Raw genomic sequence first — 26,536 nt, 5'->3', positions numbered from 1 at the left:
AGCTCCAAACAACGGCCTTGGCTTCAGGGCTGTGGAGGTGCATCCTGCAGCCTGTTAATTGCAGTTACCATTTCTGTCTCTGCACGTGTGCAGGATTCACATGCTGGCTGGGCTGTGATCATCCCATCACTGCTCAGAGCCATGCTCGGCAGGGACAGCGAGAGCTGGCTTGTTTGCAGCAGGGGCTGAAACTCTACCAAAATCCATCCATTCTCATCAGCTCCAGAGCATTCAGAAGCAGCTGATACTTCCCTTTGTCAGGGTGAAGCAAGATATTTTTGAACTGTGAAACAGCAGCTGTCTCGCCACACATGGACGGGAGGAATCAGATTGTTGTGATGGAAGGTTGGAACCATGAACCCAAATGTGTCCTTGAACTTACATCCTGACCACAACTGTAGTCATTATGAGAGTTTCAAGGTAGGAAACAAAATTACTTTGTAGTTTAAATCTGGACTGATCTTCAGATTTAGAGTGAAAAAAGTTTGATATATTTATATTATGAGTTGTCATAAGAGTCAGGTTGATCTAATACAGGAATGTTTTGCCTTCCTCAGAAATATTCCTTTGTGTTTTGAGATACACCTTGTAGGATCCTATGTTAAATAACTCTATCCCTTTATTTGTCTTGGATTTTTTTTCCAACCTCTTTGAAGAAGGGGCTTTGATAGAGCAAACACAGGTGCTAACTGAAAAAAGAAAAAAAACCTGGTGCTTCTATAAGTGTTTTTCTGTGTGTTTTGGAAGTGAGTGTTGTATCAAAAAATACACCCAAGTCTCTCCCTGACAAAACTTTAGTTCTTGAACGTCCATTTCCCTATTTCCCCCTCTTTTCTGAAGGTGCTGAAAACTCAGCATGTCACCAACAATCTTTGGAGTCTTTTGAAGAACACAAGCTGTCACATTGTAAGAAAAATGTGTGATATTTCTTGATTTTTTTTCTTGAATCTCTTGTTATTTAAGCAACCAAGGTTTTGTCAGAGCTTCCAAATGGATGCAGCAAGAAAGTCTAGGCTTTAAAATCTGCCTAGAGAACACCCTTGCTGTCTTCTGAGCAGCCCAGCCAAAGGAAAAATCACTGAGCCAGGATGAGCAGAAGCAGTAGACTTGTTTTGCAGTTATGCACAAGGTAAAACTGAAGTCACGGCCCATGAAGTGCCTCCAAAATACTTGCACTATCAGGCAACTGGTATTTGGGTTTTGTTGCAAGCAAAGCTCAGTGCTCAGGCCAGCTGAAAGCAATTCATTTCTCATTGGAAGAATAGTTTCTTCCTTTTAATCAGCTCTGTTTTAAATGATTTCCATTTTTAGTGCCTTAAATAGTCATTTTGGTTTGTCCTTCAGGCAGCCAGCATTTTCTTATGAAGAATGGAGTGGGTCTGCAGCCTTTAAAAGGACAAACAATGGCCTGGCAAACAAGCACTTCCATGGCATCTTGTTTTCATATAGAGCCTGCAACTCCCATGGGCTGCAAAGGAATAAAAATCAACAGTATCTACCTGATCCAGCAGCTAGAAGAAGCAGTAAGCAACACTATTATTACAAGTAACCCAGTTTGGAGTACAGGCCAAGATTCCTGGGTTTCCATACTCTTTTTCCATTCCCAGTATTTCATACTCTATTTCAGCTTAGACAGGTGAGAGACTCCAGCTTCCTCTCTCATCAGAATACCTCTTTCTTCTTACAAAGCATCTCTATTGATATTTAGTCTTAAATAAGAAGGGGGAAAATCTTTTATATTTGACACCCAATGTCCCTTTGTTCTGCTTGAGGTCTGGCTTTCAAAACATTTCCTTATATTTGGATAACACAGCCTCATACGTGGGATTACAGAGAGCTGCCAGAGCTACTCATGTCTTCTCTCCTACCTCTCAAATATGACAGCTCAACTCTATTGATGTGCTTGCTGACTGGGTTTTGGGTCCTAAGGCCCTGCTCACTTAGTTGCAGGCTTGAATTTCCTTGTAGCTGTCTCAAATAAGCTAATGAAGTCACTGCAGGCACGAGGCACTCTTGATTTAGACACAACTGAATTTGAAATTATTTTCATGCTTCAGGGCATAAACAGCTCCTACCTCATGGAATTATAAAGCATATTTTCCCCTGGACAGGTTTATTCCACAACTGACCAGTGTGTTTCTCCTGCAGCAGCTGATGTTGGCTGCTGTCTGAGACTGATGGAAAACTGGAAGGACTGTGACCTGACCCACGAAGGTAAATGTGTACTTTGTGGTGCCAAATGGCCTCTGGATGGGGAAGAGAAGGATCACTTTGCTTTTTCCAAGTGTGTTGTGGAGTTTTGTGAATGACTGTGAGGGCAGTAAGGCCCTGTCCTCTGGTGCAGGCTGCTGTTTACAGCTGAACAAAGTGATAGCAAAATGGCACAGGAGCATTGAGCCTGTAAATCACCCTGCTTGGTGCAAGGCAGGGGTAGGGATTGATGGATTCAGAGCAAATTTTTGTAGAAGCTGCAGAATATAACAGAAATTCTATTATTTCTAAGAGGCCTTATACCAGAAGACATTTCTGTAGATGTATATCTTATACCAGGGCTCTAAGTCCTCTGTAATGGGTATTTTGTGTTTGGCAGATTTCTCATGAGTGGAGGGATGAAGCACACAGCAGGATTTCTGCTCTCACTTGTAATTAGTCCTGCAAGGAGGAAGCAGAACACTCCTGAGCTTGACTCTCTTGTGCAGGGGATAATTTGGTAAGGACTCTGGAACAGGTGAAAAATCAGAGTGGGTGAGCTCTTTTTTCAGAATGGATCCTGCATAGAGCCCTGAATTTTATCCAGATGAAACCTGTTCTTCAGTCTCTGCCCAAACTGCTTCTCATTGTTGACACTCCCCCCTCACAGTCTCTTGTGGGTCTAATCCTACCAGCTCTCACTTTACACCAGTTGCTTGGAATTATACACAGGCTGGTGAGAGGTGGTGCAGGTCTTTCAAAGAGCACCAGAAGGAACTCCTCACCTTATGCCAAGGTCTGATCCATGCGTGTCCCCATGGACCACATGTAGCTGACCTGGATGTAGAGGAACCACACTTTCCCCTGTGGTGGCAGAGACAGGCTATGTCCTCTGACTATCCAGATTGTGCCCAGCTTTGAACAGTGAGGGGGTGGAAAATCCAGCCCTAATGCAGTCCTGAGCCAGACTTGCAGAATTCCAGAGCTGGTCTGGCACACTGCTGGGCACAGGTGGAAAAGCCAGGAGCTCGTGGGCACTGCAGTGTACACACCTGGTAATAATGTACAATTGTCTTTCATTTGTTTACTTTGGCCTTTTGATCACCACAACAGTTTGCATTAATTTTTTCTTTATTTGGTGCGTCTATTCCCTCGGCCTTGGTCGTTGCCTTGGAGATGCACAGGAGACCTTTGGAGAACTGCTTATTACAGCAGCAGGTGTGGATAGTGCTGACCTGGACAAACCTGTGTGAGTCACCTGCTGATGGTGGGGGTTGTAGGTGTCTGCATGAATCACTGAAAGTGAGGGGATGCCACATTCCTCATCTCCCAAAGGGAAATGTTAATGCCTTTGGGTGGCTTCCTGTCACTGTGCACCTGTAGCTGCTCCCATGGAGAACAGTGAGGTTTGCATGGGCAGGAAGCAGGTTAGAGGAGCTGTTTGCATGTGTCTGTACTTGTCTGACCAATGGAGAAAGAAAGAATTAAGTGGACCAGACTATTGCCTCAGCTGCCATCGAGCTGATGAGAGCAGGATTTTGGGAATGCTGGGAAGGAGGGTTGGGCTCCTGTAAGGAGAGAAGTGGAAGGCATTGGCCTCCTGTCTTTGGACAGGCAAAATATTTCTAGAGAAATAAGATGAGACATCAAAGGGGCAGAAGTGCTGTAATACTTTGAAATGCAGAAAAGGACAACCAGGTGATGGTTTTCAGCAGCGCTGTGCATCTCTTGGTAGCTCAGTGCCTGGCAACTTCAATAGCAGTGCAGATCAACTGTAGGAACATCCCATATGGTCCAGAAAGCTGTTCATGCATTTCTTCCCTCTGCATTACTCTTGATGGCTGTTTGAGATCAGACACATCTCTCATGAGCAGCCATCCGGCTGCTCGGCCCTACACTGTTCCTGTGAGAGAGGTGGGAGCTGTTCCTCCTGAGGCATTGCCTGCTCTGGTGCTGCAAAATTCCTCTAAAGCCACCTTCCCTTCATGGGCAAGGGCATGTGGGGTGACAGCATATGTCTGGTGACCCATGAATGAGCTAAAGAGTGCATTTGCCATTTGCATGAGACCAGCAATTGCCCAGGTGCTTGTCCCATATATATAAATAAATAAATTTATACGTGTGTGTGTGTGTGTGTGTGTGTGTGTGTGTGTGTGTCTGTGTGTGCACAATTTTTCTGAACTGCTGGACAGTCCCTAAGAAATAAATGCATGTGTGTACCTGCAGTCTGGCCTTCTGTCACCAAATGTCACATCAACAGACACCTGTGTGTCTGACAGGGAAGGAGAGTTAGCAAGAGGCTGCTCTGTCCTTGGATGCAAGGAGACCACATCTCCAAAGCTATAAAAGATCCACTGGGCAGAGGAAGGGCAATTTGCAGTAACTTTTACAACACTCTCTTTAGTGCCAGTTTCTTGCCAGTGCTGCTGCTGCTCAGGTTGTGTTGACCTGAAGCTGAAGCAGGCACTGTGTTTGCTGGTGAGGCTGTTGGTATTTTATGGCTCTGTGGAGTGTTTTGGGAGAGGAGTGACTGCCTTGCTCTACTGCATTCATTTCCATCATCCTTGATGACAGAACAAATTAAAAGATATTTCTGGACTGAAGTCCTTCCAAGGGGCAGCTCCTTCAGGATGCCTTTGAACCTGCTGGCCACGAAACCACGGGGGAACAGCAGGCAGCCCTCAGTGGTATTTTCTGGTCCCTCTCAGGCTGGACAGGAATCCTCATGGGCTTGTCATCACCCCATATCCCTGTCATTGCTCTATGGCTCTGGGGTCATAAAAATGTGAGGGGAAAATTTCCAGTATCCCCTCGGAGACATAATCCCTGGCAGAGAGGGTTCAGGCTGGGGTGGCTGTAGCAATGAACCCTGCAGAGACAACCCTTGCCTCCTAAGAGAGATGCTCCAGTCCCCCAATCCTCCTTGTTGTCCTCCTCCGGACTCGCTCCAGCAGCTCGGTGTCCCTCTGAGGGCAGCTGACAGAATCACGGGTTAACTGAGGTTGGAAGGGACCTCTGGAGATCAGGGCAGGGTCACCTGGAGCAGATGACAAAGGAATGGGCCCAGGTGGGTTTGGAGTATGTCCAGAGAGGGAGACTCCACGCCCTTTCTGGGCACCTGTTCCAGAGCTCTGCCCTCCACCTAAAGAAGCTGGGAGAAACTTTTTGTCTTCTAATTTATGCCCATTGCTTCTCATCCTGTCACCGGGCAGCACTGAAGAGAGTTTGACACCATCCTCGGACACACTGGGGAGACATCGACACGGATTGCTGAGATCCCCTGTCAGCCTTCCCTTCTCCAGACCGACCCGATCCAGCTCCCGCAGTGTCTCCTCATCAGAGAGCTGCTCCAGCCCCAAATCCTCCGGGTGTCCCCGCAGGACCCTCTCCAGCCGCTCCCTGTCCCCCTGAGGGAGCTCCCCCTCAGCGCCGCCCCCGCGCTGCCGGCGGCGCCCTGCAGGTGGCGCTGCGCGGCGGGGCCGGGCCGGCACGGGAGGAGGGGGAGGAGGAGGAGGCAGCGAGTGCCCGGATCGGCCGCAGCCGCCGCCGCCGCCCCGCGCAATCCGCCGCCATCCGCCGCGCCCCGCGCCCATCGTCCCTCCGCACCCGGCTCCGCAGGCACCCCCGGCTCCCCGCCACCACCACAGGTGGGTATCGGGGGCCGGCGGCGGCGGCGGCCGCGGATATTCGGGGCGGTGAGTGGGGCCGGGGGGGAGGAGGAAGGGGAGGGAGAGGGAAGGTGGGACGAGGCAGCGCTAAAATGGAGCCGGAGCCAGCGGCTGCGGCACCCCGCGGCCTCCCCGCTCGGGCGGGTCCCCCGGGCGGGTTGGGGGGAGTCTCGCCCTGGTTTCTCGCTGCTGTAGCCGCCGGTGTTTATTGTGCGAAGCGCCCCCCTTCTCCCTGCGGGGACGGGGCCGCCGCTGGGCCTGGCCGGGCCCATCCCCGGTGGCGCTGGCGGGGCCCGGGCTCGGGGCCCCTTGTCCGAGCTCCGGCCCCCGGGCCGAGCCGCCCCCGCCCCGCTGCGCTCCCCGGAGGGTGCAGCCGGGGCGGGGGGCTCCCCGCCGCAAAGGAAGGTTGTTTTTTTTTCGTCGTCTGGAGTGTGACACAAAGATATTTTTGTCGCGCCGTGTGTGTGTGTCTCAGCAAAACAAGGGGGGGGTGGCATCCAGAAGGCTCGGCCGGTTTGTTATTGTGCGGGAGCTACAAAAGGGCCGCTGAGGCCGAAATGCGGCTGGGGCGGGGGGGAGCGAGGATGGAGTTTGTGTGCTGGGCGAGCTCGTTTGGTAGGTTTGGAAAGATGTTTTAGGCCTTTTTTTTTTTTTTTTTTTTTTTTTTTTTTTTTTTCAAGAAGGAGTTTCTCATTTCTGTGCGGGAGCAGCTGTGCTGCAAGCTGGGGAAATCCTAATGCGGGTCCTGGGACACGTGCTGAGCATCTTCTCCGGGGGGTGGTTTTAGTGTGTTGGTTGTGAATTTAGAGGGTTTTTTCTTTACAAAAACCCCCCATATCTCTTAAGTCAAAGCTGCCGTAAGGGGTTTGAATGAGTTGGAAATTGTGGGGTTTGTTAGGAAAGTTGTTTTGTTTGGTTTCTGTCTTTTGGATGTGCAGAGGGTGAGATACACCTTGAGTATCTACTCATCAGATAAATGTTCGTGTATTGATGTTACTGGTGTTTTGGGTTATAAGGTACGGTAAACATAAACGTTTAGAGATTTAGTAGTTTTGTTTCTTTCTAGGAACAGGTATAAAGTGTAAGCACATTGCAGTGTCTGCATCATCTCCTAGGGGGGAGGGCATCCCAACCTTCTAGCCTCGAATCCAGGTTTATGGTGGAAGTTTCGGTCTTGTTAAGCCTTGTCTTACAGATTCTCTTGACACCTCCACTGGAATGGGCTCTTCCATGGTGGGTAAATAGGTGGTCCCTGTCTTGGAGAGCCCAAGTTTGGAGAATCAAATCCTGATGAGTAGGTTTCTCAGATATAAACTGGCCAGATCATTACTTTAGTACTTGCCTTTTCCATGTTCAGTGGTCACTGGGCTAGTGAAACCCCTGTGTTCCAAAAACTAGTGCTCTGAGCCAGAGACTCCCAGTAAAGTCACCTGGAAGAGGTAGGGAAGGTAAGGCCGTATTTTGGAAGTGGAATTTAAAGAGAGGATGGAAAGTGATGTTTTTCAGGCTGGTTTCTGACTGAATATATGAAATACATGCATTTTTCACTCCCAGTGAAGCATTGTGAATGAGCCTAGATTTTATCAGGAGCTCATCTGTGGTCCATGAGACCTTTGTGGGCTCATCATAGGTGATGCTGTTTCCTCTGGGTCTCTGGCTTAAGAAGTTTTTCCTAGTTAGCAGACTATTTTGGGGTTACAATAAACAATCCATAATGTTTTTCTTGTTAAAATTTAAAAGTTCAGATAAAAATAATACTCAGAAAAATTGCAGATGCTGTTTGGAGTTGCTGCTTTGTTGGTTTTGCAAGCCAATGTGAGTATATCTGCTGTTAGCTGTATTTTGATTTTGTGCTTAATTTGTTGACTGCCTTGAGTACAAGTTGATTTTTTTTTTTTTTTTTGTTCATTAGTCTGGTATGCTTTTCTGCATGGTTGAGTAAACTAGGTATCACACATTTGAGGATGCTTTCAGCAGTATTTACTGTTAAGAAAACAAATTTTTACATTATTTGACAGATACATTTCTTAAAAGAAAAAAAGATAAACCAAGTGTTTGGTTTCCAAATTTGTCATTATATAGTGCCTTGTTTTTTCTAAATTCGGAGATTTTTTTTCTTGGTCTTACAGTGCATTTTTTGGATGCACTCTGAGCTTTTTTTCTTTTTTCTGTGTGTGCATGAAAGCTTAAAAGGGCAGCTCAGCCAGCTGGCTGAAACTGGAAAAGTGAGTAAATAGTCCATAAAGATGCTGGAAGGGATATACAGGGTTTAAAAGTATTTTTGTTTCAGTAAGTGAGTAATATTCCTAAATATTTTGTATTAAAGTTATTTCACTTTATAGTGACATCTTAATAAAACCTTTTAATGAAGCTTTGTGTAAAGCCTGACTTCAAAGGCTTATTTATTTGAACAACCTCCTGAAGTGGTTGGTGGCATTAGAGGCTGTGTTTGTGTTTGTGCCTGGGTGATGGCACAGGACAGACAATGCTCAGTGCCCGTCTGTGGCCTCCTCCTGCTGGGGTCACACCTGAGCTGTGGCTGAGGAGAACAAGGACCCTGAGCTGTGCTCTGCAGGTGTGAGATGATCCAGGTCAGAATTACCTGCCTGCTCAAGAGTGCTTCTTGCTCAAGGCCTTCATTGTGCTTACCTGAGTAACTAAAAGTATTTAAGAGCAAGCTAGGCTAGGTTTAAGTGTTGTTGAAAATAATAGTAAACATTTTGGTTTTGTTTTTTTTACATTTATGATGGTAGTCTACAAAGAGATTTTGCTCTTGTGGCGTTTCCACTTCAAATTGTGTATTTTCATGTTGGAAGAATAAAAGCAGTGTGAGCAGGAGAAACTTAGTGATACAGGATGGTAACTTTAGGAGAGGGTTTATTCCAAAGGCTGGACCTCTCTGGTTCCCGTTTCTTTTTACTACATTCCTCATTTATTCTGCAACTTGGCACTGAGCTGTTGTCTCAGTATCAGACTTTGCTCTTAAGCTAATCCTGCCTTGTTAAGTGGGTTTTGTTTTTGGTGTGTCACTGACTCATTCTCCTAATTGGTGGATAATTTCACAGCTCCTTATCACTAATTTCTCATTTGGAGCTGAAAAAATAGAATGGTGGTTCTGTCAGGTATCAGACAATGAGGTGAGAGTACAGAGAACAAGTAAAGGCTGGGGAGCTACAGCTCTCTCCATCACAGAACAGCCTTTTCTAACTTATAAAATTAAGTGGCTTTGTTACCACGTCTGAGGGTGGGTTTTGCACACATCTGGGTTGGTTAAAGAGTTTTTACTTCCCTCAAAAGGATAAAATGGGCCTAAAGCAGGACATGGCATTATTTCCAGCCTCACTGAAACATTTATTGGGCTCATGTTCTATTAGTGAGTTGTGCTAGAATTCAGGATGTTCCCTGCCTGCACGTGTTCTTCTTGTGCAAAAGTAACAGCAGTTGGAGCTTATGAGCTGTTTATTTCAGAGCAAAGCTGTTCAGATACTGATCTGTATAACTGTTAAATCCTGATCGGTTTTTTTTATCTGGGAGCATTTGGACAATAACCGAAGTGGACTGGAGGCTGCTTTAGTAGCCCTGTGTGTTTCTGTAATTGCCTGTGGTGCTGGTTGGTTGTGAAGCTGCTTATGCTGCCCTGCTGTGGGGTGTGTGGGGACCGAAGGTGTTAAAAGGGGTATATGCAGCTCTGCAGGGGGTTATTTAACTTGCAGCCAAAATGCAATGTCTGTAGTTTGATTCCAACACTTAAATTTTCAGGAGAGTGTTAGGCGGCTGGGAGGGGTGAGAAGGTGATAAGGGGTGGAAGTGGGGGGTGAGCTCACTGTTCCATCTTTGGGAGACTGCAGGTATTAATTTGTGGGGACTGATGAAAAGTCATACCTTGGGTGAAAGGGAAGAGATAATGACCAGGTTTGAAATGTGTAGCTCAGCCAGGCTTAAGTGTGAAGAACTACGGGAAGAATAACTGGGAAGAAAGGGAGGACTTGATAACAAGCCTTTAGGATCTGGCCAAGAGGCCCACTCTGTTGGACTATGGTATCTTAGATGTCTGCCAGGCTTCAATCAGCTGGTTGGGAGCACCCTCAATAGCCTTCGGATTTCAGGTGGGTAGCCCTTAAAAGGAGTAAACTACTGAGTATTTGCGCAGTTAACACCCTTACTGAAGAGGTTTGGTGGAGGAATCCTTCCCAGGTAGCCATTGAGATGTTTAGATGGGAATTGTAGTGATGGTGCTCCGAGGAGTGAATAGAGACAGATTTGAAGAGCTTGCACTGGGACTTTGCCTCCCCCAGGCACTTCTTGTGTGGGAATATAGTGATTTTTTTGGAAGAGTTCTGCTGCGGGGTGAGTTCTTCAGCTCTTCCTACCTGTATGTGGGCTGGGAGGCTGCACAAAAGCCTCGAGTGATCTTGTTCAGAGTTGGGAGTGGGCTGAGAAGCAGGCAGGGGAGTAGGGACATGTTGAAGAGGTGCTCCTTCTTTGGCTACAATAATAACTATGGTTTTATGTTTTATTGAAATAACCAAGCTTCAAGAACCATCATTCAGAACCAGATTAATGTGATCCTGAGTGTTATTATGGTGTTAATGTTCTGCATCTGAGCTTAGTGTTGCCTCTGATCCTGAAGCCTGTGATCCTGTTGCAGTGAAAGCAGTGTATGGGGTGGTTCATTTAGGAGGTGTTTGCAGCATTCCCCATCCCAGCGTGCAAGGACCTGCTCCTCCCAGAGCTTCTCTGGAGCAGGGTTTCATGCTGTTGCTGGCCTCACAGCGTCAGGCAGGCTGTGTGATTCAGAGGCTGCTTTTCAGCCCCAGAAAGTGGCAGATGAAGGCTCTATTCTTGCTCTGCCACTTAGCAGAGCTGCAGAGTTCTGCGGTGTCGGTGTTGTTTTCCTATCTGGAAAATAGAAGTGATGATGCACCTTGTCAGTTATGCACTGCAAATATCTATGTAAATGAAAGCATCTGTGAAATGTTTTCACTTCCTGTCTGGCTCGGAGTAGTCCAGATGTCCTGGGCATAGTCCGAGTTGCTTAGCTCTCCAGAAAACCTAAAGAAGCTTCTTTCTTCAGAGTACTGAATCACAACACACAATAAGGTGCTTTCTTACCACTTTGTACCTGTGTCCCTTTCCCATCACGTTTCTCTTGACATCTTTGGCACTCATTTGTGCAAATGACTCCCATGAATAGGCTTCCTGTAAGGAGAGTTGCTGTGCAATGCTGCATTGCCTTAGTGCTGTTCAGATTGGGGAACCTGGAGGAAGACTTCCTTGGAGGCTTCAGCCTCTGCAGTGTTTATGAACTGCAGGCTTGTCCTGACTGCTTATCATCTTGTTAATGGCTTGAACCAGCTGCATCAGTCTTGATGGCTGTGGGAATTGGGAGAAATCTGATAAAGAAAGAGCTGTTCAGCTCTTGCCAGGGCAGCTTTGTACCCTGCAGCATGTACCTGCCAGGGGAGCTCCCAGCAGTGCCTTGGGGAGGAGCAAGGCGGGAGGGATCTGCTCAGCAGGGGTGTAAAGGAACCTCTCCCTTGCTTGTGCAGTGAGGGTTTGATGTTTGCTGCCTTCTGATCTATAGCATTGGGTTTTCTCTTTTCGTAAAGAAAACCTTCTGTGCATCACCTGAGTGGGAGCTCAGGCCCTGAAGTCATCAGACAACCTGAGAGAGTGGAGAGGTGTTGCCAAAGTCCTGATTTTGTTGTGTGGCTCATCAGGCACAGGGCAAACATCCACATCCCCATTCCAGTTGATCCTTCCTGAGACTGCAGAGAAAACAGAGCAGCTTACTCAACAGATGATGGCATTTGTGTGGAAAGAGCTGTTTCTGTTCCTGAAAAAAGGACTGTTAACCCAAAGGACTGCCAGCTTTGCTCTGATTTCATCTTTTGGAGCTGTGACATCTCTGATTTTCTCTCTGCTTGGTGGCAATACAATTTATGTTCACTGCTGAGAGCTGGAGTAAGTTGCTGGGCTTGGGACCTGGTGAAGGAATTATGAAATGCTTGACAGAGAAGCATTCTCCAGTGGCCAGTGGTGGCCTTGGATGGGTAGTGCTCTACAAGATAAGCTACTTTCAGCACAGGTATTTCACCTACGCTGCTCTTCCTGTCTCATCTGGTTATATGTATCATGGCTGCGATGACTTTTAAAGGTCTGTGTAGGCAGAAGTATCAGGACTAAGGACTTTCACAACCTTTACATGCTGTGGTGTTTATTTTTATTGAGGGAAGAGTTTTGCTTTCACCTATCAGACCTAAGGTGTTGTGCAGTGCCTGAGAACAGTTTGTGATTGTGTGGGTGCGTCTTGCCCTTGTGGGCTCCTCAGGAGCAGTAGGCAGGATTGGGTACACTCTCTGTGCCAGTGGACAGCCTTTTCCACTGGAAGGGAGTGTTCTGGACATGGCAGGTGCTGCTGCAGTGCATTTCCTCCTTGTTTTTCTCTGGGGTTTGGGTGGCTGAAGCAGGCACCTGAGTTCTGGGACTTCTTGCTGTCTACAGTCTTAGTTGAGCAAACTGTTCCCTGACTTGGACTGATAGCGCCAGTGCTGTTACCCATCAGGAGATCCCCACCAGCTACTCACAGTCTGTTATTGTTGATCAGATACCTAAATGCCCAATTCACCTTACAGTTCAGCTGAGTGTTGCCAGGAGCTTTCTGAACCAGTTTTGCCAACAGAACATTATGCCAGGTATTTCTTTTGTATTTGGGTTTAAAATGCTTGCTCGTGATCTGCCTCCCTGTTTTGGTGTTGAGGGAACAGGATGTGTCTGCGTGTTACCCCTGGACACTGAGATCTCAGAGGAATCTCAGCAGGGCAGAGTGGAAGGCAGAATCTATGTTGGAGGCTGAGGGGGAGGGGGGTGTGTTTCAACTCTGACCCTTGGTTGTAGGGGAGCCAGAGTGAAATTACAACTCTTAAGGCTACAGGTTTGTACTTGAATGTGAGCCTTGTTGGGCAGGCAGCTCGTGGAGATCACGAGGTCGCTTCCCTTTCCTCTTGTACCAGAGAGGTTGGGATCTGGATCTGTTGAGGCCACAGGTGATCCTTGTTGAACTGAGTTGTTTGTCCTCCCTGGGTTTTGCCTCTGAATTATGTAACAGCAAAGATGTAGGCTCTTTTACTTCACTTTGTGCTGAGTCTTGTCTCCTTTAACATCTTCTGGGCCTGGATGAGAGGGTAAGAAGTGTAATGTTGGTAGCTGGTGCCTCCAGGTTGTTCCACATGAAACACCTTCCTACTTCCCTGCAGGTTATGAAAGCCCTGCAGCACTTCCTCTTGGGTTGGAAATAGGGTTATACCTTCCTGACAAGGCTGTCACCAGTGGGTCAGTTCCTTCTCTACCCACCAGTAGGTCAGTTCCTTCTCAAGATGGGTGAAACTGGCTGCTTCTTTGGTGGGCTGTTGTAAACAGACACTCGTTTCAAGGAAAGAATTATCTGCACACCTTGGTTTTTCTGTTACTTGAAAAAGAGGGGGAGTTTCAAGAGCACAGGATGTCTTAAGTACTTTCTGTGGGCTGTGGACCAGCCTTCTGACTGGATTTTTTTTTTTTTTTTGCTCTGTGCCTTAGTCCTGCATACTCAGGATGAACTATTTCTTTGTCTGCATCCTCAATTACTGGAGGTCAGGGCTCCTTTCCAGGGTGTGGTATTGTCTGTCCAGCCTGCACAGAAAGGACCACAGAACTCATTAATGTTTTTGTGTAAATACAATTGAGCTATTCTCCAGACTCCAGTCTTCTTTATCTGTTTTACAGTAAGTTACAATTCCACCCTCTCTGGCTGCCTTTGCTTTGCCTGCCTTCCTAGCACTGGAAAAGCTGTTTAGCCGAGAGGTGAAGCTTCTGTGTTTTAAGGCCAAACCTGACATTGCAAAGACCTGTTTTCTCTAGAATGTGCAGTGAGTCACTGACAGTAGTTGTGATTCCCAGCCTGTTGGTACATTCAGAAGAGGGGGCAGCAGGTGAGCTTGGGGAATGCAGAACTGAGAAAATTAGGTCAGGTCATCAGACAGGACATGCCCTTTCTGTCTCCCTTCCCTTTTGTCAGGTTTTACCCCTGTCTGTAGAGCTCCACAGTATGGAGTTATGATAGATCTACTGTCCAGAGGACTCTGCCTCTCCTCTTGATAGTCCTGTTCCATGGTTCAAATCCTGGGAGGCTTGACTTAGAGGTCTGAGGATGGGGCTGGACAGCAGGCAGACAGCTTCCAGCAGTACTGCCTGGCTAACAGCATAACCTCTGCAACAAATCATGGCAGATACGATCCTGGTCTCCCATTCCCTGAGCCAAGGTTCGTGGGAGATGGAGAGAAGCTGGAATTGTGCAGGATTAAAAGAACTGGTATTACCAAATATGCCTATTGAGCTAAGCAAGGAGGGTCCCTCTTGTGAATCAGGAGCTCAGTAGTGGAGGTGTGTTATCTCTTCTCTGCACTGCAGACTCCTGACTTGCTTCTCCCTGTCTGGCAGGATTTGGTGCAGTTTTCTGGCACTATGTTTGGTGTTACATCCAGATCTTGGCAGGGCCTTTTTCAGGTGTACCAGCAAATCTTGGCATCTCCCTCTGGAAGTGATGCAGTAGAATGAGAGCAAGAGGTTTTTTGTGCCTTAGACTCTTGCTACAGCCTCTGCCTGCTGCACAGCTCTTCTGCATTGATCCCATTGACTTTGTACTTGGATGCTGATATTCTCCTGTTGCTCCCTGCCTTACTAAGTAATCTCTGCTGGGAACTGCGTGCTCACCTGGTCCCTTGCTGGGCTCATGATCCCTGCATGGCCCAAACAAGGCTTCTGCAGGATATAAGTGCATCTGACAGCAAGTCCCGGCAGGTGATGACAGTGTCTCACCAGAGCCCTCCCAAGGGCAGCTAGTGGTGTCTTTCATTGTTGAGGCAGGTGGTGAGTGTTTCACAAATAGGTGGTTCTTGGTGGGACATGTTCCAGAGGTAGTGGTATCTCTGTGTTGACAGATGAATGTTCAGCTATGGAGGTACAAGTAAAATTGACCTGTGATGTGTTTAAAGAAGAGTGAACATCATTAATCTCCTGTAAAGCTATACTGTGTTCTTCAAAAGGTTTCACATTGCTGGTAACTTTAGGAACCACAATGTATTTCAGTTTAACCTAACTCCAGACACTTTTCTCTTCTGAAAATACTGTTTAGCTTTTCCAGCCTGTGACGTTGTGAACAATTTGTATAAAATTATGTCAGAAATTATTCTGCTTGTGAAGCAAAACCTTTTCCCTGTTAATCTCCATTCTGTTGCTTTTTGTGTTGGTGATTGCTGCTGTGAAGTGAGCAAGGAGTGAAGATCTGCAATAGTCAGGACTGTGCTCGGTGTAGAGCTCAGTGGTATGTGCGTAGCTGAAATGGTTTTTTCTAGTATGTGTGTTACCTTTCATAAATCTGTTTGCCCTGCTCAGCTAAGGCTGGCTGACTTCCAGATACTCAAGCTCCATTGAAGTCTTGTGAATAAAACACCAGCAGCCCAGCCTCCTGCATACATAGATTTGCAAAGAGCTTTGCAGACAATCCTGTTCGTCAGGAGTCCCTCTGTTTGGCTGTGTTTTCAGCTCAGGGGTTTCCAGTTCTTACAGGTGCCAGTAACTCAAAGGTTTTCATGTTTTTTTCAGGACAGGCTGTAGCTCCAAGACTTGCATGCTCGTAAGTCTAATGTCTTAAAGATGTTAAAATGTCACTGTTGCTTTCTGGTTTAGAATTTCTCCCTTTAAAAGGCAGTTAGACAGGGTCAATACCTAAAAATAGGATCTAGGCTAGTATGATGTGGTCATGACTTGCCTGGGCACTGGGGCTCTCCACCTAAGTGCTTCAGGGCAGTTATTTGTATCCTGGGATCTCTAATGGTACTGGTCATACTGCAGTATTTTATGATTGCTCAGACACTCAGTGTTTTGCTGTCTGTTGCTGTCCCTGGATGTAGTAAGAAAATGAGAAGAGCTACCCTCCATGCTGAAACTGATAGCAAGCCTTCCCCCCCAGACCTCTATAAACCCAGAGAGAGACCTTGCAGAAGTGCTGGTGATGGATTTTTTATGATTTGTCTGTAACAGGGGATATTGCTTCCTTCAGGGTCAGCTGTTGGGCACAGGAACCCTGAGCACAGGTCAGAGGCTCTGCCGAGGCTGTCAGTTTTCACTTGTCAGCATCAGCATGTGCCTTCTAGTTCCAGCTCTACTAATAATGAGCTTGCAGGCTGGCAGTTCAGTTCTAAATGAACCACGATTTTTATCAGAAATGGCTTTGCTCTTCAAGACTAGAAGGTCTTTATGATCCCTACCTGGATTCCCTGCTTAACTGTGTGATGGGAAGATAATGCAGTGTTGTGCCAGCCTTGGAAGGCTCTGTGGCCTCTTTGAAGTGCTGTGGGTGAGCTGGGTGCTGAGTGATCTCCCTGGCTGATAACACCCTTGGAGTTGCTGGGATCTGCAGGAGGGACAGGCAGCAAGGTCCTGCCAGTCCAACAGCTCTGACCCAGCTCAGTGCTGCTGCAGCCTCTTTGCACAGTGACTATGGAGGTTGCTTCACCTCTCCATGGTCTCCTTTTCCCCTTTGGAGAACACACATAGCACTCAAACAAATCTGTGTTTCACATCTTCAGAGCATTGAAGGAGTTGAAAGTAAATTTCATTAATCCAGACAGCAGTTTTGTCTGTCCCAGGAAGTTTGGCAAGGGGCTTTATCCTGACATGTCCCCACGTTCTCTGTTGTGCAGGGGTTGTTTATTCTTCCCGAATCCTTTTAATGATAGATGTAATCAAGAGGCAACTGAGAGCTGGTTACATAACTGATGTCAGGGTTCCTCTTTGGCAGCATTGCCTTGTGTGCTGTTTGCACGCTGACTTTTAGGAACTCATGGTGTTTCTGTTAACCAGATAACTCCTGAATTTGATCTGGGTAGGTGGTTTGTTGTTGTTGGGTTATTTTTAAACATCTTCTAATTTTGTCTGGTTTGAGCTTTCTAAACTTCAGAGTAGATTTTACTGCTTTTGTTGTGAGGTTGGTACAGGGTTGACATGGTTGGATAGGCCCTGAGCCAGGCTCCCTCTACAAGGCTCAATATACCTGTAAAAGCAGGTGGTTGTGCTCTTGCCAGCACAGCACCCTCTGCTCTTTGTTCTGCTCTGGGGCTCCCCACAGCTCTGCCCCTTCAAAAAGCTCATTGTTCTCAGTCCAACTTGTGCTTTCCTGCCAAGTGTATGCTAATCAGTGTGTTTTCTCCCTCTCTTTTATGTCTGTCCTACTAATAAAATACAGTGCAAATGGGTAAGTGAGGGAGGAGCTGTTGTTTTCTTTGGCACATAGTGGCCATCTGAGCAAAGATGAACCAGACTGGAGCCAAAGATCTGTTTGCTACTCTGCAGGAAGAGGTGCCTCAAGATTGCCAGCCATCCTTTGTTGCCTCCACAAAGCCTTCATGCTGCAGCCCTGTGTGGTGGTCCAACAGAAATGCTGTGAGGGGCTTCTTGGGGACCCCGGTGTTTTTCCTGAGCATCCTGTGGATGCTGTTGTTGAGTGACAGAAAACACTTTTCTTTCTCTCTCCTTGACCACCTAGCACAGTCCATGGCTTCTTCCTCCTGATAGACGTGGTTTAAATCCTGCAGTGCAGGAGCAAATACTATATAGTGCTGGGCTTATTGGTCAGACACCTGCCTCAGCAGCAGCCTTTAGATGGGCTTTACTGGGCCAGTTGCAGTTGGCACTGCATTCCCAGTCTGGCTCTATCCAGCATGTTCACAGTGTGTGCTTTAATTTGTACATAATGTGTGATGGACTGATCCTCTTACCTGCAAATCGTATTTGATAAGGCATTGCTGATGGGAGTTGTAGCCTTTGGTCAGTTACAGTTTCTTTCAGAAAGAGTGATTGCTGTCTCTGTTGGAAAAGGCTTTCAGCTGGGTGAGTTTCAGAAAGTGTGAGGTGTGGGAAGATCAGAGATATGTGTTTGTGTGTATATATATACACACACACACATGTATATAGTATTTTGTTACTCCCAACACAGAGTTGAAACCCTAGAATGTTTTCATTTTAACCTAACAGATGGTGAAATGAAACTGCCAGCAGTTTTGGGCTTGAAGTAGAGGCTTTACAACAAAAAATCTGAAAATCTTAATTATGTGAGAAAAGGTTAGATGAAGCTCCTAGATTTGAGAAAATTTAGAACAGAATGATGCTTTAAAAAAATGTAAGATAGGTCCATTGAAAGTAAGCAAAGTGTCTTTTCTGACATAAAAGTTGATGTACAGTGTGAGCACTAGATGTTTCAACTGTATCCCTGGCTCCAAGATTCAAAAAGCCAAAGTAAGGAGACTGCCTGCATGATGGGTGTTACTCACAGCATGTTGTGCCAGCAAAGATCAGATTGGAAAATTAGCAAACCACATCCATTACAGAAAGTACATTTCAAGCTAAAAATTATGTTCAAGATGCCAGCAACAGAGGAATATAATTTTTTGGTAATGTGTTTGGAGAATCATAGTAGAATGGCTGAACTCACTGGCTCAAGAATCTGAATCTGGTACAGTTGAGCAGCTTTTTTCTGACTCCATAATTCTCTTTCATGGCCAGCCAATGAGAAAAGGGGATTTGGAGAAATAGTTCTGTTGTCTTCCAGTGATGCTGTCAAAGCATTAATTGCTGGTATAACTGTGGCCAGTGTGCAACCATAATCTAAACATTACAAACCCAGTGCTTCAGGGGAAATGCAATGATAGATTCTAGTGTAGTATAAGATACAAAGATACAGTGCTTTTCTGGCATTTATGTTTAGGAATCCTTGTGTTTAGCTGTTTATTGTCAGCCTTACTCTTTTAAAGGTCTTGTTGACCCCCCAGCTCTTGTGTTCTCATACTTAAAGAATCTCAGTTCTTTCAGCACTAGAGTGGCAGAAAAAAGTTGCCATTAGAAGTGTGTTCCTGCAGTTCTTTTCATTCAGTCTGTGAATGTTAAAGCCAAAAAGCTTCTTGTGACTAAAGACGAGAGAGTTGAAACTTGTGTGTGTGCTCACTTGTATTTTCAGTTCTTGCTGTTGTGTGTGTTCTGTGTTTTGCTTGTCCATGACTGAATAATCCATTTGATGGGGTTTTCTTGTTCTCTTCCATTAAAAGGCAGATCGGGAGCGGCGCAGAGAAATTTCCTTACTAGATGACATTTCATCGCAATGTCCGATCGTTTGGGGCAAATAACCAAGGGAAAGGATGGGAAAAGCAAGTACTCGACTCTCAGCCTGTTTGATAAGTATAAAGGAAAGTCAATAGAAGCTATCAGAACTACAGGTAAGAAACACCTCCAGAAAGCTCCTTTTGATGTCTTCAACAACTGTATTGTGGCAGAGCTCGTTCAGGTTGTTGACCCTGTGGGACACGTCTGGGTTGCAGTGTTGGTGCAGGTGTCAAAGCCTGTGCTTCATTAAGATCTAGAGGAAAATCTCCATGGCTCTTTTATTGTGGAGACATAGAGGAATTACACAGATCAGGTGGGGGCTCTTGGCCCTTTCATTTAGCCTTCTGCAGAATGGGCAGGTAGCAGACTTGAGTGGAGGCCTTACCAGGGCCTTAGGCTGTGCCAGGGCAGGGCACCTGAGCTGACTCAAGTGCCTTAAGCTGGTCAAACCACCCCCCCCCCCCCCCCCCCGAGGGCTGAAGGCCACTGGGAAAGAACCTGAGTTGGTTTTGCAGTGGAAATAAAATGAAAAGTAGATAGTGGGTTCAAAAAAATTGACTGGCTCTGGATTTGGTGTTAGAATAGAAAACAAAAAATAAAATACTTCCTTAATAAATGTGGTCTGGTGTGTAGAGCTGGAAGATGGAGACCTCAGGATTCCTGGGTTAGGTGACCTGTTTGTCTGCTAAAAGGTGGACTTGTGTGGCCATTTCCCCAAACTGTAAAAAGGTGCTGCTGCTTCTCCTTGGTGAAATGAAAGAGCTACCTGTGTAAATCCTCCTAAAAGGCTCTGTGAGCACTTTGTTGGGGAGAATGATTTTTCTCCCTCCCACTGCAGGAGCTGTTTGCCAGCTGCTGGAATAGACGGCTGCATCTGTGGTCCTGTGGGAAACAACCTGTGTGTTGACATAGCAGCAGCACTTCTGCTGGGGCTGTGCCCAGCCACAGCTTCCTAATTAAGGTTACTTATCTAGCAGAATACAGCCCTCTGACCTGCTGCTGTTCCTTTCTCACCAGTTATTCCTAGACATGGCTTACAGAGTCTTGGGAAAGTTGCTGCTGCCCGGCGCATGCCACCTCCTGCAAATTTGCCTAGCTTGAAGTCTGAGAACAAAGGAAACGACCCCAACATCATTATAGTACCCAAGGACGGTACAGGATGGGCAAACAAGCAGGATCAGCCAGACCAAAAGAGGTGGGTAGAGTGAATCTTTGAGCTTTGGCAGGCAGCAGTGGTTGTGCACTGCTGTGCTTGGTGTCAGACCTTGCAGGGATCAGTTCTCTGTTGTCTGTGCCAATGTAGAGTTGTTTTCCTGCCTTCCTCCCCTTTGGTCTCACCTCTGCTGTCTCTGCTCAGTTCCAGTGTGACGGCTGCACAGCTGCAGGAGTCGCTGCCGCAGCAGGGTTTGCAGAAATCTGTCTCCAATTTACAGAAACCGACACAGTCAATCAGTCAGGAGGTAGGTGCCAGCAGTCTCTGACTGCCACCCTGCTTCCCCTGTCCCCAGGCAGCTTGAGGACTTTAATTGCCTGCGTTGCCTTGTGCTTAAGAAAAAGCTCCTGTATAATCCATTATTGTGGAAGTGACTCTCTTGAGTCCAAGCTGCTGTGCACCAGGAGCATTGTGCTGCAGTTACAAGAGTAAAATACACAGAACTATATTTCTCAAATGTGTGCAGTAATTCTAGTTGTAGTCTAGGATAAAATGGCTGGAATGTGGGATGCTGGTTAGCACTTCTAAACTATTCTACTTTGGTTGTAATTCAAATGTTGCTTGGTGACAACAGATCCAGCTCTTGCTCCCAGCCTCATGAGACTTGATGGGAAGAAATCTGGTCATGTGGGAGAAGTAGCCAGTGTTAGGACTTGAAAAAGCTACTGGCAACTAAGAAGGTGTCCCAGAGAGTGCAAGGACCTGACCCCCTATGAGTTGTAGATTTCATACTTCTGGTTAAAAAAATCCCAGCCCATGAGCTTCAGAGAAATCAGGACAGAAGCTATGTTTTGAAGAGGAGAGCAGTGGTTAATGCACAGGAAAATAGGGTAGCCTTCAAGCTGAGGTATAGCATGGAACAAATCTGGAAGATTAAGGAGAACATTTGGTACAATGCAGCAGAACAAAAGGAAAGCCTAATGAGAGTACAAGCTGAGGAAATAGGTGGTGAAAATGGGCAGAGGAGAGACATAAGGGCAGAGCAGAGGATTTATACTGTAAAATTGTAGTATGCTGGAGTGGGGAGCAGCTGACTGTAGACCCAGCTTGAAGCTGTGGTCTCTGGGTGATCTGGAGGCCTGAACCATAGCAGGTGCCAGCCAGGAAATGAGAAACAGTCATGAATCTTAACTGATCCATGTTGGGGTTTCTTTTTGCTTTGTTTTGTTTTCAGAGTACAAATTCAGTGCCAGGTGGACCAAAGTCATGGGCACAGCTGAATGGAAAGCCAGCAGGACAAGAAGGTGGTGAGTATGATAAACAGAGCTGGTATGTGCCTGCTTTTCCCAGACAGGCATGAGATGGGGTGGGCTCCATTTCTTCCTGCCCTCCTGTCAGCCTGGTGCAGAATGGGAGTGAGGCCTTGTGAGTCCTGTTTCCAGTCTGTGTGCTGTGTTGGCTGGAATGGTGCAGCTGAATCAGTTCAGGGCTGCCAGTGCAAGACATGGCTTGAACAGAGTGTGTCTCATGGCCACATGGAACCAGAGCAAGTCATACTCCTGGGATGCAGCAGGGAGTTCTGGGAGGGGAAGGTTCTGAAGGAGAAAGGAAACATTTGCCCCCATCATGAGCATCTTTAGTCAGCCCAGAGCAGTATGTAACAAAGGTGCATTAAACACAATGAAATAGGGGACGGATTGGTTTAGAAGAGAAGAAAAGGACATTGGAGAGGGGAAATGTAGGTATCTCCATGGGCAGTAGCAAGGGGATCTTCATCTAAGTGAGTAGTCAGAAGTGAGGCTGGAATGTTCTTGTACAGTATCTGTGATCCAAGGGAGTTGCAGTGGCAGTGGGTGGAAGTGGCAGTGGAGCTGCTGCAGGGTGCACTCTGCCTACACATTGGCTGAGGCCTTGCTATTGAGTGTCCCTCAGTAACTGTGCTGCTAATGGCTTCTGCTTGACTGAGAATCCTGAAGCAGTGTTAACATGAATTGGGAGTTCAGTTGTGTTCTGATGCATCCATTTCCACACAGGAGGTGGTTTCCAGCTGCACTGAGTAGTGCCATTAAAACCATAGTGAGAATAACAACTCAGTTCCACTGTTATAATGTGAACAGACCTGGAACCATTCACTTGTCAAGTGAAATTGCAGAGATATTTGGAAGAACAGACAGCTGCTGATTGCAGAAACAGAGGGGACAAATTTATTCTGAATTAAATGAGGCCCTTAATGAGAGGGTGTTTCTCAAAGGCTGAATGTTAAAGCAGAAACTTGTACTTGCCTGAGGCTGGTGGCCAGTGCAAAGACTGAATTGTTTGGTTAATTGGTACTTTTTTGACTCTTTCTGTGTAGACCTCCTGTAGAGTCATTTTGAAATCTGATCATCTAACAATGTTCTTAAGGATTTTTTGAAAACTCATTCTAGGTCACACTTAACAATATAGAGTTCTCAACCCAAGAAAACAGTTGCTTTTGTGGCTAAGAACAGCTTAATTAGAAGGTAATTGACTCACAGAAGCATCAGAAATCTGTCTGAAAGGATTTCTTAGGCCATCCCATGCTTGCACCTCTTCTCTAGTGGCACTGAACAATTGCTTTTCCTTCTTGGCTAATTCAGGTATTACAAAGAGGAGAATCTCTTTGCTTTTTGCTCTTTTTAAGTCTTAGAGCTGTAAAATCTCTTTTGGAGGGTGTATCCCAAAGAAAAGTGGCCTAATAAATTAATTATGGACTTTTCCATGCCTGTGTCTTTGTGTAAAGGACATTTGGAGAAATAAAAGGGGCACCAAACTTTTTTTCAGTGTGGTGCTGCTTAGGGTTAGAGTACCAATTGTTAATGGCTGCACATAAATAGTCCTCAAATGGTGCAGCCTTACCTGGGGGTAGATGTCTCCCCTGAAAGACACTCACCTGTGCCATTCTAGTTCAGTAAAAATCAGAACTCTTCAGCAAGTCTTAGCTACTTTGCAATATATTAGGCAATGTCCTTCTAAGTATTTTCATCTGTCTAAAATTCAAAGTGCTTCATGCAGCTATTGCAGAGTCTTTCCTGGAAATTTTCACATGGGAGGTCTTGTGCAGTGTGCAAATTCCAGAAAATTGGAAAAAATTAAAATTATTTAAGCCAGGGCAAGGAAAGAGAAAGATAGATGAGACTCTTGTCAGGTCTTCAGTACTCATGGCTGATACTTCTAATAGAGTTCTGAAATGCCCTTTTTAAGAGAGCTTTAGCCAAGTAACACTAAGAAACAGTTCTCAAAAAAGCAATTCTTTTAATGTGTAATAGTACAATAATGCTTGTAATTTCCTTTTATTCAGTGTTATCTTGCCAACAGATTTAGGAGAATTGCTGTGTTTCGTGTTCCAGTCACTGGCAGATCTTTAGAATTGACAGAAAACTGTTGTTCTGGAGTGGCTGATGACTCAGCAAGACAATTTGCCACTGACTAGAAATGAACCTGGCCTGAGCTGGCCAGTGATCTGCATCTTGAAAATGCTGCAGCAGGAAGGAGAGCATAGAACATCTGCCCTTACCTGTGTTGTTTCACTGATCAACAAAAATTTTAACAATAGACTTCCCTGGCAGAGTGAGGTCTGAGCAAGAAGTGTCTCAATAGAGATGTCAAATACTTGATAGCAGGGTATCATTTATGAGCAATCTTGCAGAATTTATATCTTTGCCTCTGTCTGAATTCTGTACTTCACAAAAATAATTGGAAGCTGAGAAAGTTCACTGACTTCATTGAATGTGAGAATTTACATGAAAATCCTGAGTGTGGGAGTGCTAGGTGAGGACACGTGTTGTCGTGTTGGTGACAGTGTCTGAGAGTGTTGGGGATGTGAAGTGAGGTGCTGGTGCGACAGTAATTTGGGTTTAAATGTGCCTGAGGCCCAGATTCCCAGGAAACACATTTCCAGGCTGATCTCATAAGGGAGTTGAAGCAGTGGAAAGATCTTCTCTGAGTGCCACACTTATTTGTCTGACAGGTTCAAGGGCCTCAAGCCGACTGTTATCCTTCTCTCCCGAGGAATTTCCGACGCTGAAAGCAGCTGGCGAGCAGGACAAGGTTGGCAAAGAAAAGGGCGCCTTAGATCCGTCGTATGGGCCAGGACCAAGCCTCCGCCCCCAGAGTGAGTGAAGGACTGTGTCTGTCTGCCTTATCCCAGCCCAGTAACCCCACTGACCCTGTTTTGGGCAGGGGTTGCCAGTTCACTGTAGTACCAAGAACTTCATCCTTACGTTTCCTTTTATCTTTTTATGAGCTCACACGTGTCAGGCTGCTTAGCAGATGATCACAGATTGGCATGTGGTGCTGATTTTCTGTAGTCCAGACAGCCAAGTATGGACTCTCATCTACTACATTGTTTAATAAAAATTGCTGTGTGACGTTGCAAAGCAGGCCCCTTCCCAGGCTGGGGGAGCTGCAGTGAAATCAGTGTGTGGTGTAATGTGGCTTCTCTTTCACTGTTTTTGCATCTAATTGGCCTTAATTCTGCAGGGTAAAGACTTTGGAGATGGGGAGCACTCTGGTAGGAGTTCGGGTTTATTGGCAAATAAGGACATCACTGGTGCAGCAATTACTTAGTAACAGCTCCTCTCTTAAAATAAACACAGTTGGAAATTCTTGATCCTTGATATTTTTCTACAACCTTGGGGTAATTAGGTCTTGACCAGAGTACTTGAGGTTTCGAGACTTTCTGGCAGAGTGGCTGCCTACATTTACAAATATTAACATAATTATTATCTCCTTTCCAGATGTCACCAGTTGGAGGGAGGGCGGTGGGAGGAACGTCACCTCTGCCACATCTCTGACCGCCTCCCCTGCTGAGCTGGGCAGCAAGACCCCCAGCACTGGAGACGGGGCCCCCTCCTCAGCGAGCGCCAGCGATGCCAAGGAGCCGTCTCTCCGCCCAGCTCAGCCCCTCCGCAAAGGGGCCTCGCAGTTCATGGGAAATGTCTACCAGCCACCCACCTACCATGACATGCTGCCTGCTTTTGTGAGTGACCCTTTCTCCACACCTTTGTGATGCCTTTTGTTTTAAAGATAACAGGGGAGTTGAAGGCGGCTGGGATGTGTTTTCTGGACTCTCAGTTGGCTGGCAGGGCTTGCTCAGGGATCCTTCTCTTGACATGTTTTTAGTTTGTGTAGCACAGCCTTGCTCAGCCCAAAGAGAAGTTGTCCAGTTGTCCCTTTCCCTCTGGAGCTGAGAGGGAGACATTAGCATGTGGCCTGTTGGGCAGCCAGATGTCAGATGTTTCTTTCTCTTTTGTGTGGGTGCAGCTACTTTGCTCATGTTTGTAACCTAATCTGGGTAAACCTTCCTGTGGCAAGGAGAAAAACCAGTCTGTTCTGCTTTGCCTCATTCCAGATGTGTCCACAGCAGCCATCTGAGACCCCTACATCGCTGGAGCGAGGGTCTTTCCCTGTTCCTCAGCTTCGGCTTGAGCCCCGGGTACCTTTCAGACAATTCCAGATGAATGACCAGGATGGGTAAGGCTGCCATCACTTTCCCTCTTAAAAGTCAAGTTCAGGGTGTGATGTGAGCCTTAAAGTAGGCAAGAATTTGGGCCAAGGATGCAGTTGCATGTGTGAAGCTGCGGGCACCAAAGGGGAACTCTGGTTTTTACCCAAAGCAGCAGTGCTTTTCTCCAGCTACAACAGCAGCTGAAATCTTGCAGGACTATGAGCATTGTGTGTCTGAAGAGCAGGCAGACAGGAGTTGGGGTGTGATCCTAGACTGGAGGGGTTGCAGCTCTGACCTGTAAGTTCTAGGAAGTGGCTAACAAGTAGACAAAGGGAAGAAACTGCTGAACAGGGAGAGAAACTTGGATGCATTGTATATAAGTGCACAGTAGAAAAGGACTGATTTGGTATTACAAACTCAGCTCTGCATTCTTTGATTTTCTTTTTGCTGTTTCTGACCAGTTCTTTGTTTTCCTATAGAAAAGAGAACAGGCTCAGCCTGTCTCGCCCAACACGCCCAGTTCGGCAGCAGCTGGAGCGAGTGCCTCGGCCCACCATCATCAATGCAGAGAACCTGAAGGGGCTGGATGAGCTGGACAATGATGCAGATGATGGATGGGCAGGTAAAGTGCCTTCATGCTCTGGCTTTGTGTAGTTGTGAAATTGGTGTAAATGATGACACAATGGATCCTTCTGATCCTTCCATCACATTGTGCTCAAGGAACTGGATCTGAAGACTCCTAAAATCTGAAAACACCAAGCACAGCAGGAGGGGATAGGACTGTGGGTGCTGGGAAGGAGAGTTAGTCCTGCCTTTTCAGTCATGGCATTCAGTATCCACTTGCACACAGTCTGGCTTGGTGAC

The 26,536-nt window shown here is 46.4% G+C and overlaps 1 protein-coding gene across 8 annotated transcripts in view; it reads left to right on the top strand.

The window, feature by feature from the left end:
- Nucleotides 1–5,696: 5,696 nt before the first annotated feature.
- PRRC2B (proline rich coiled-coil 2B) overlaps nt 5,697–26,536 on the top strand; it is a 45,665-nt gene continuing 24,825 nt past the window's right edge. For 4 of the 8 annotated variants that reach the window (XR_007778980.1, XR_007778981.1, XM_030233247.2 and 1 more), the window contains exons 1-9: nt 5,710–5,885; nt 18,998–19,165; nt 20,070–20,247; nt 20,410–20,512; nt 21,440–21,512; nt 24,194–24,337; nt 24,963–25,204; nt 25,577–25,698; nt 26,152–26,294. Coding sequence is in view for 6 of the 8 variants with exons in the window: in XM_030233247.2 (XP_030089107.2) it covers nt 19,051–19,165; nt 20,070–20,247; nt 20,410–20,512; nt 21,440–21,512; nt 24,194–24,337; nt 24,963–25,204; nt 25,577–25,698; nt 26,152–26,294 (1,120 nt within the window). In the remaining 2 variants the exon portion in view is untranslated. Of the gene's footprint in view, nt 5,886–18,997; nt 19,166–20,069; nt 20,248–20,409; nt 20,513–21,439; nt 21,513–24,193; nt 24,338–24,962; nt 25,205–25,576; nt 25,699–26,151; nt 26,295–26,536 lie in introns of all 8 variants that reach the window. The other 4 variants (XM_030233250.2, XM_030233251.2, XM_030233248.2 and 1 more) reach the window with 3 other exon arrangements.

Source organism: Serinus canaria, chromosome 17, assembly GCF_022539315.1.
Source record: "Serinus canaria isolate serCan28SL12 chromosome 17, serCan2020, whole genome shotgun sequence".
NCBI lineage: Eukaryota > Metazoa > Chordata > Aves > Passeriformes > Fringillidae > Serinus > Serinus canaria.
This window is presented reverse-complemented; position numbering and strand designations above follow the sequence as displayed.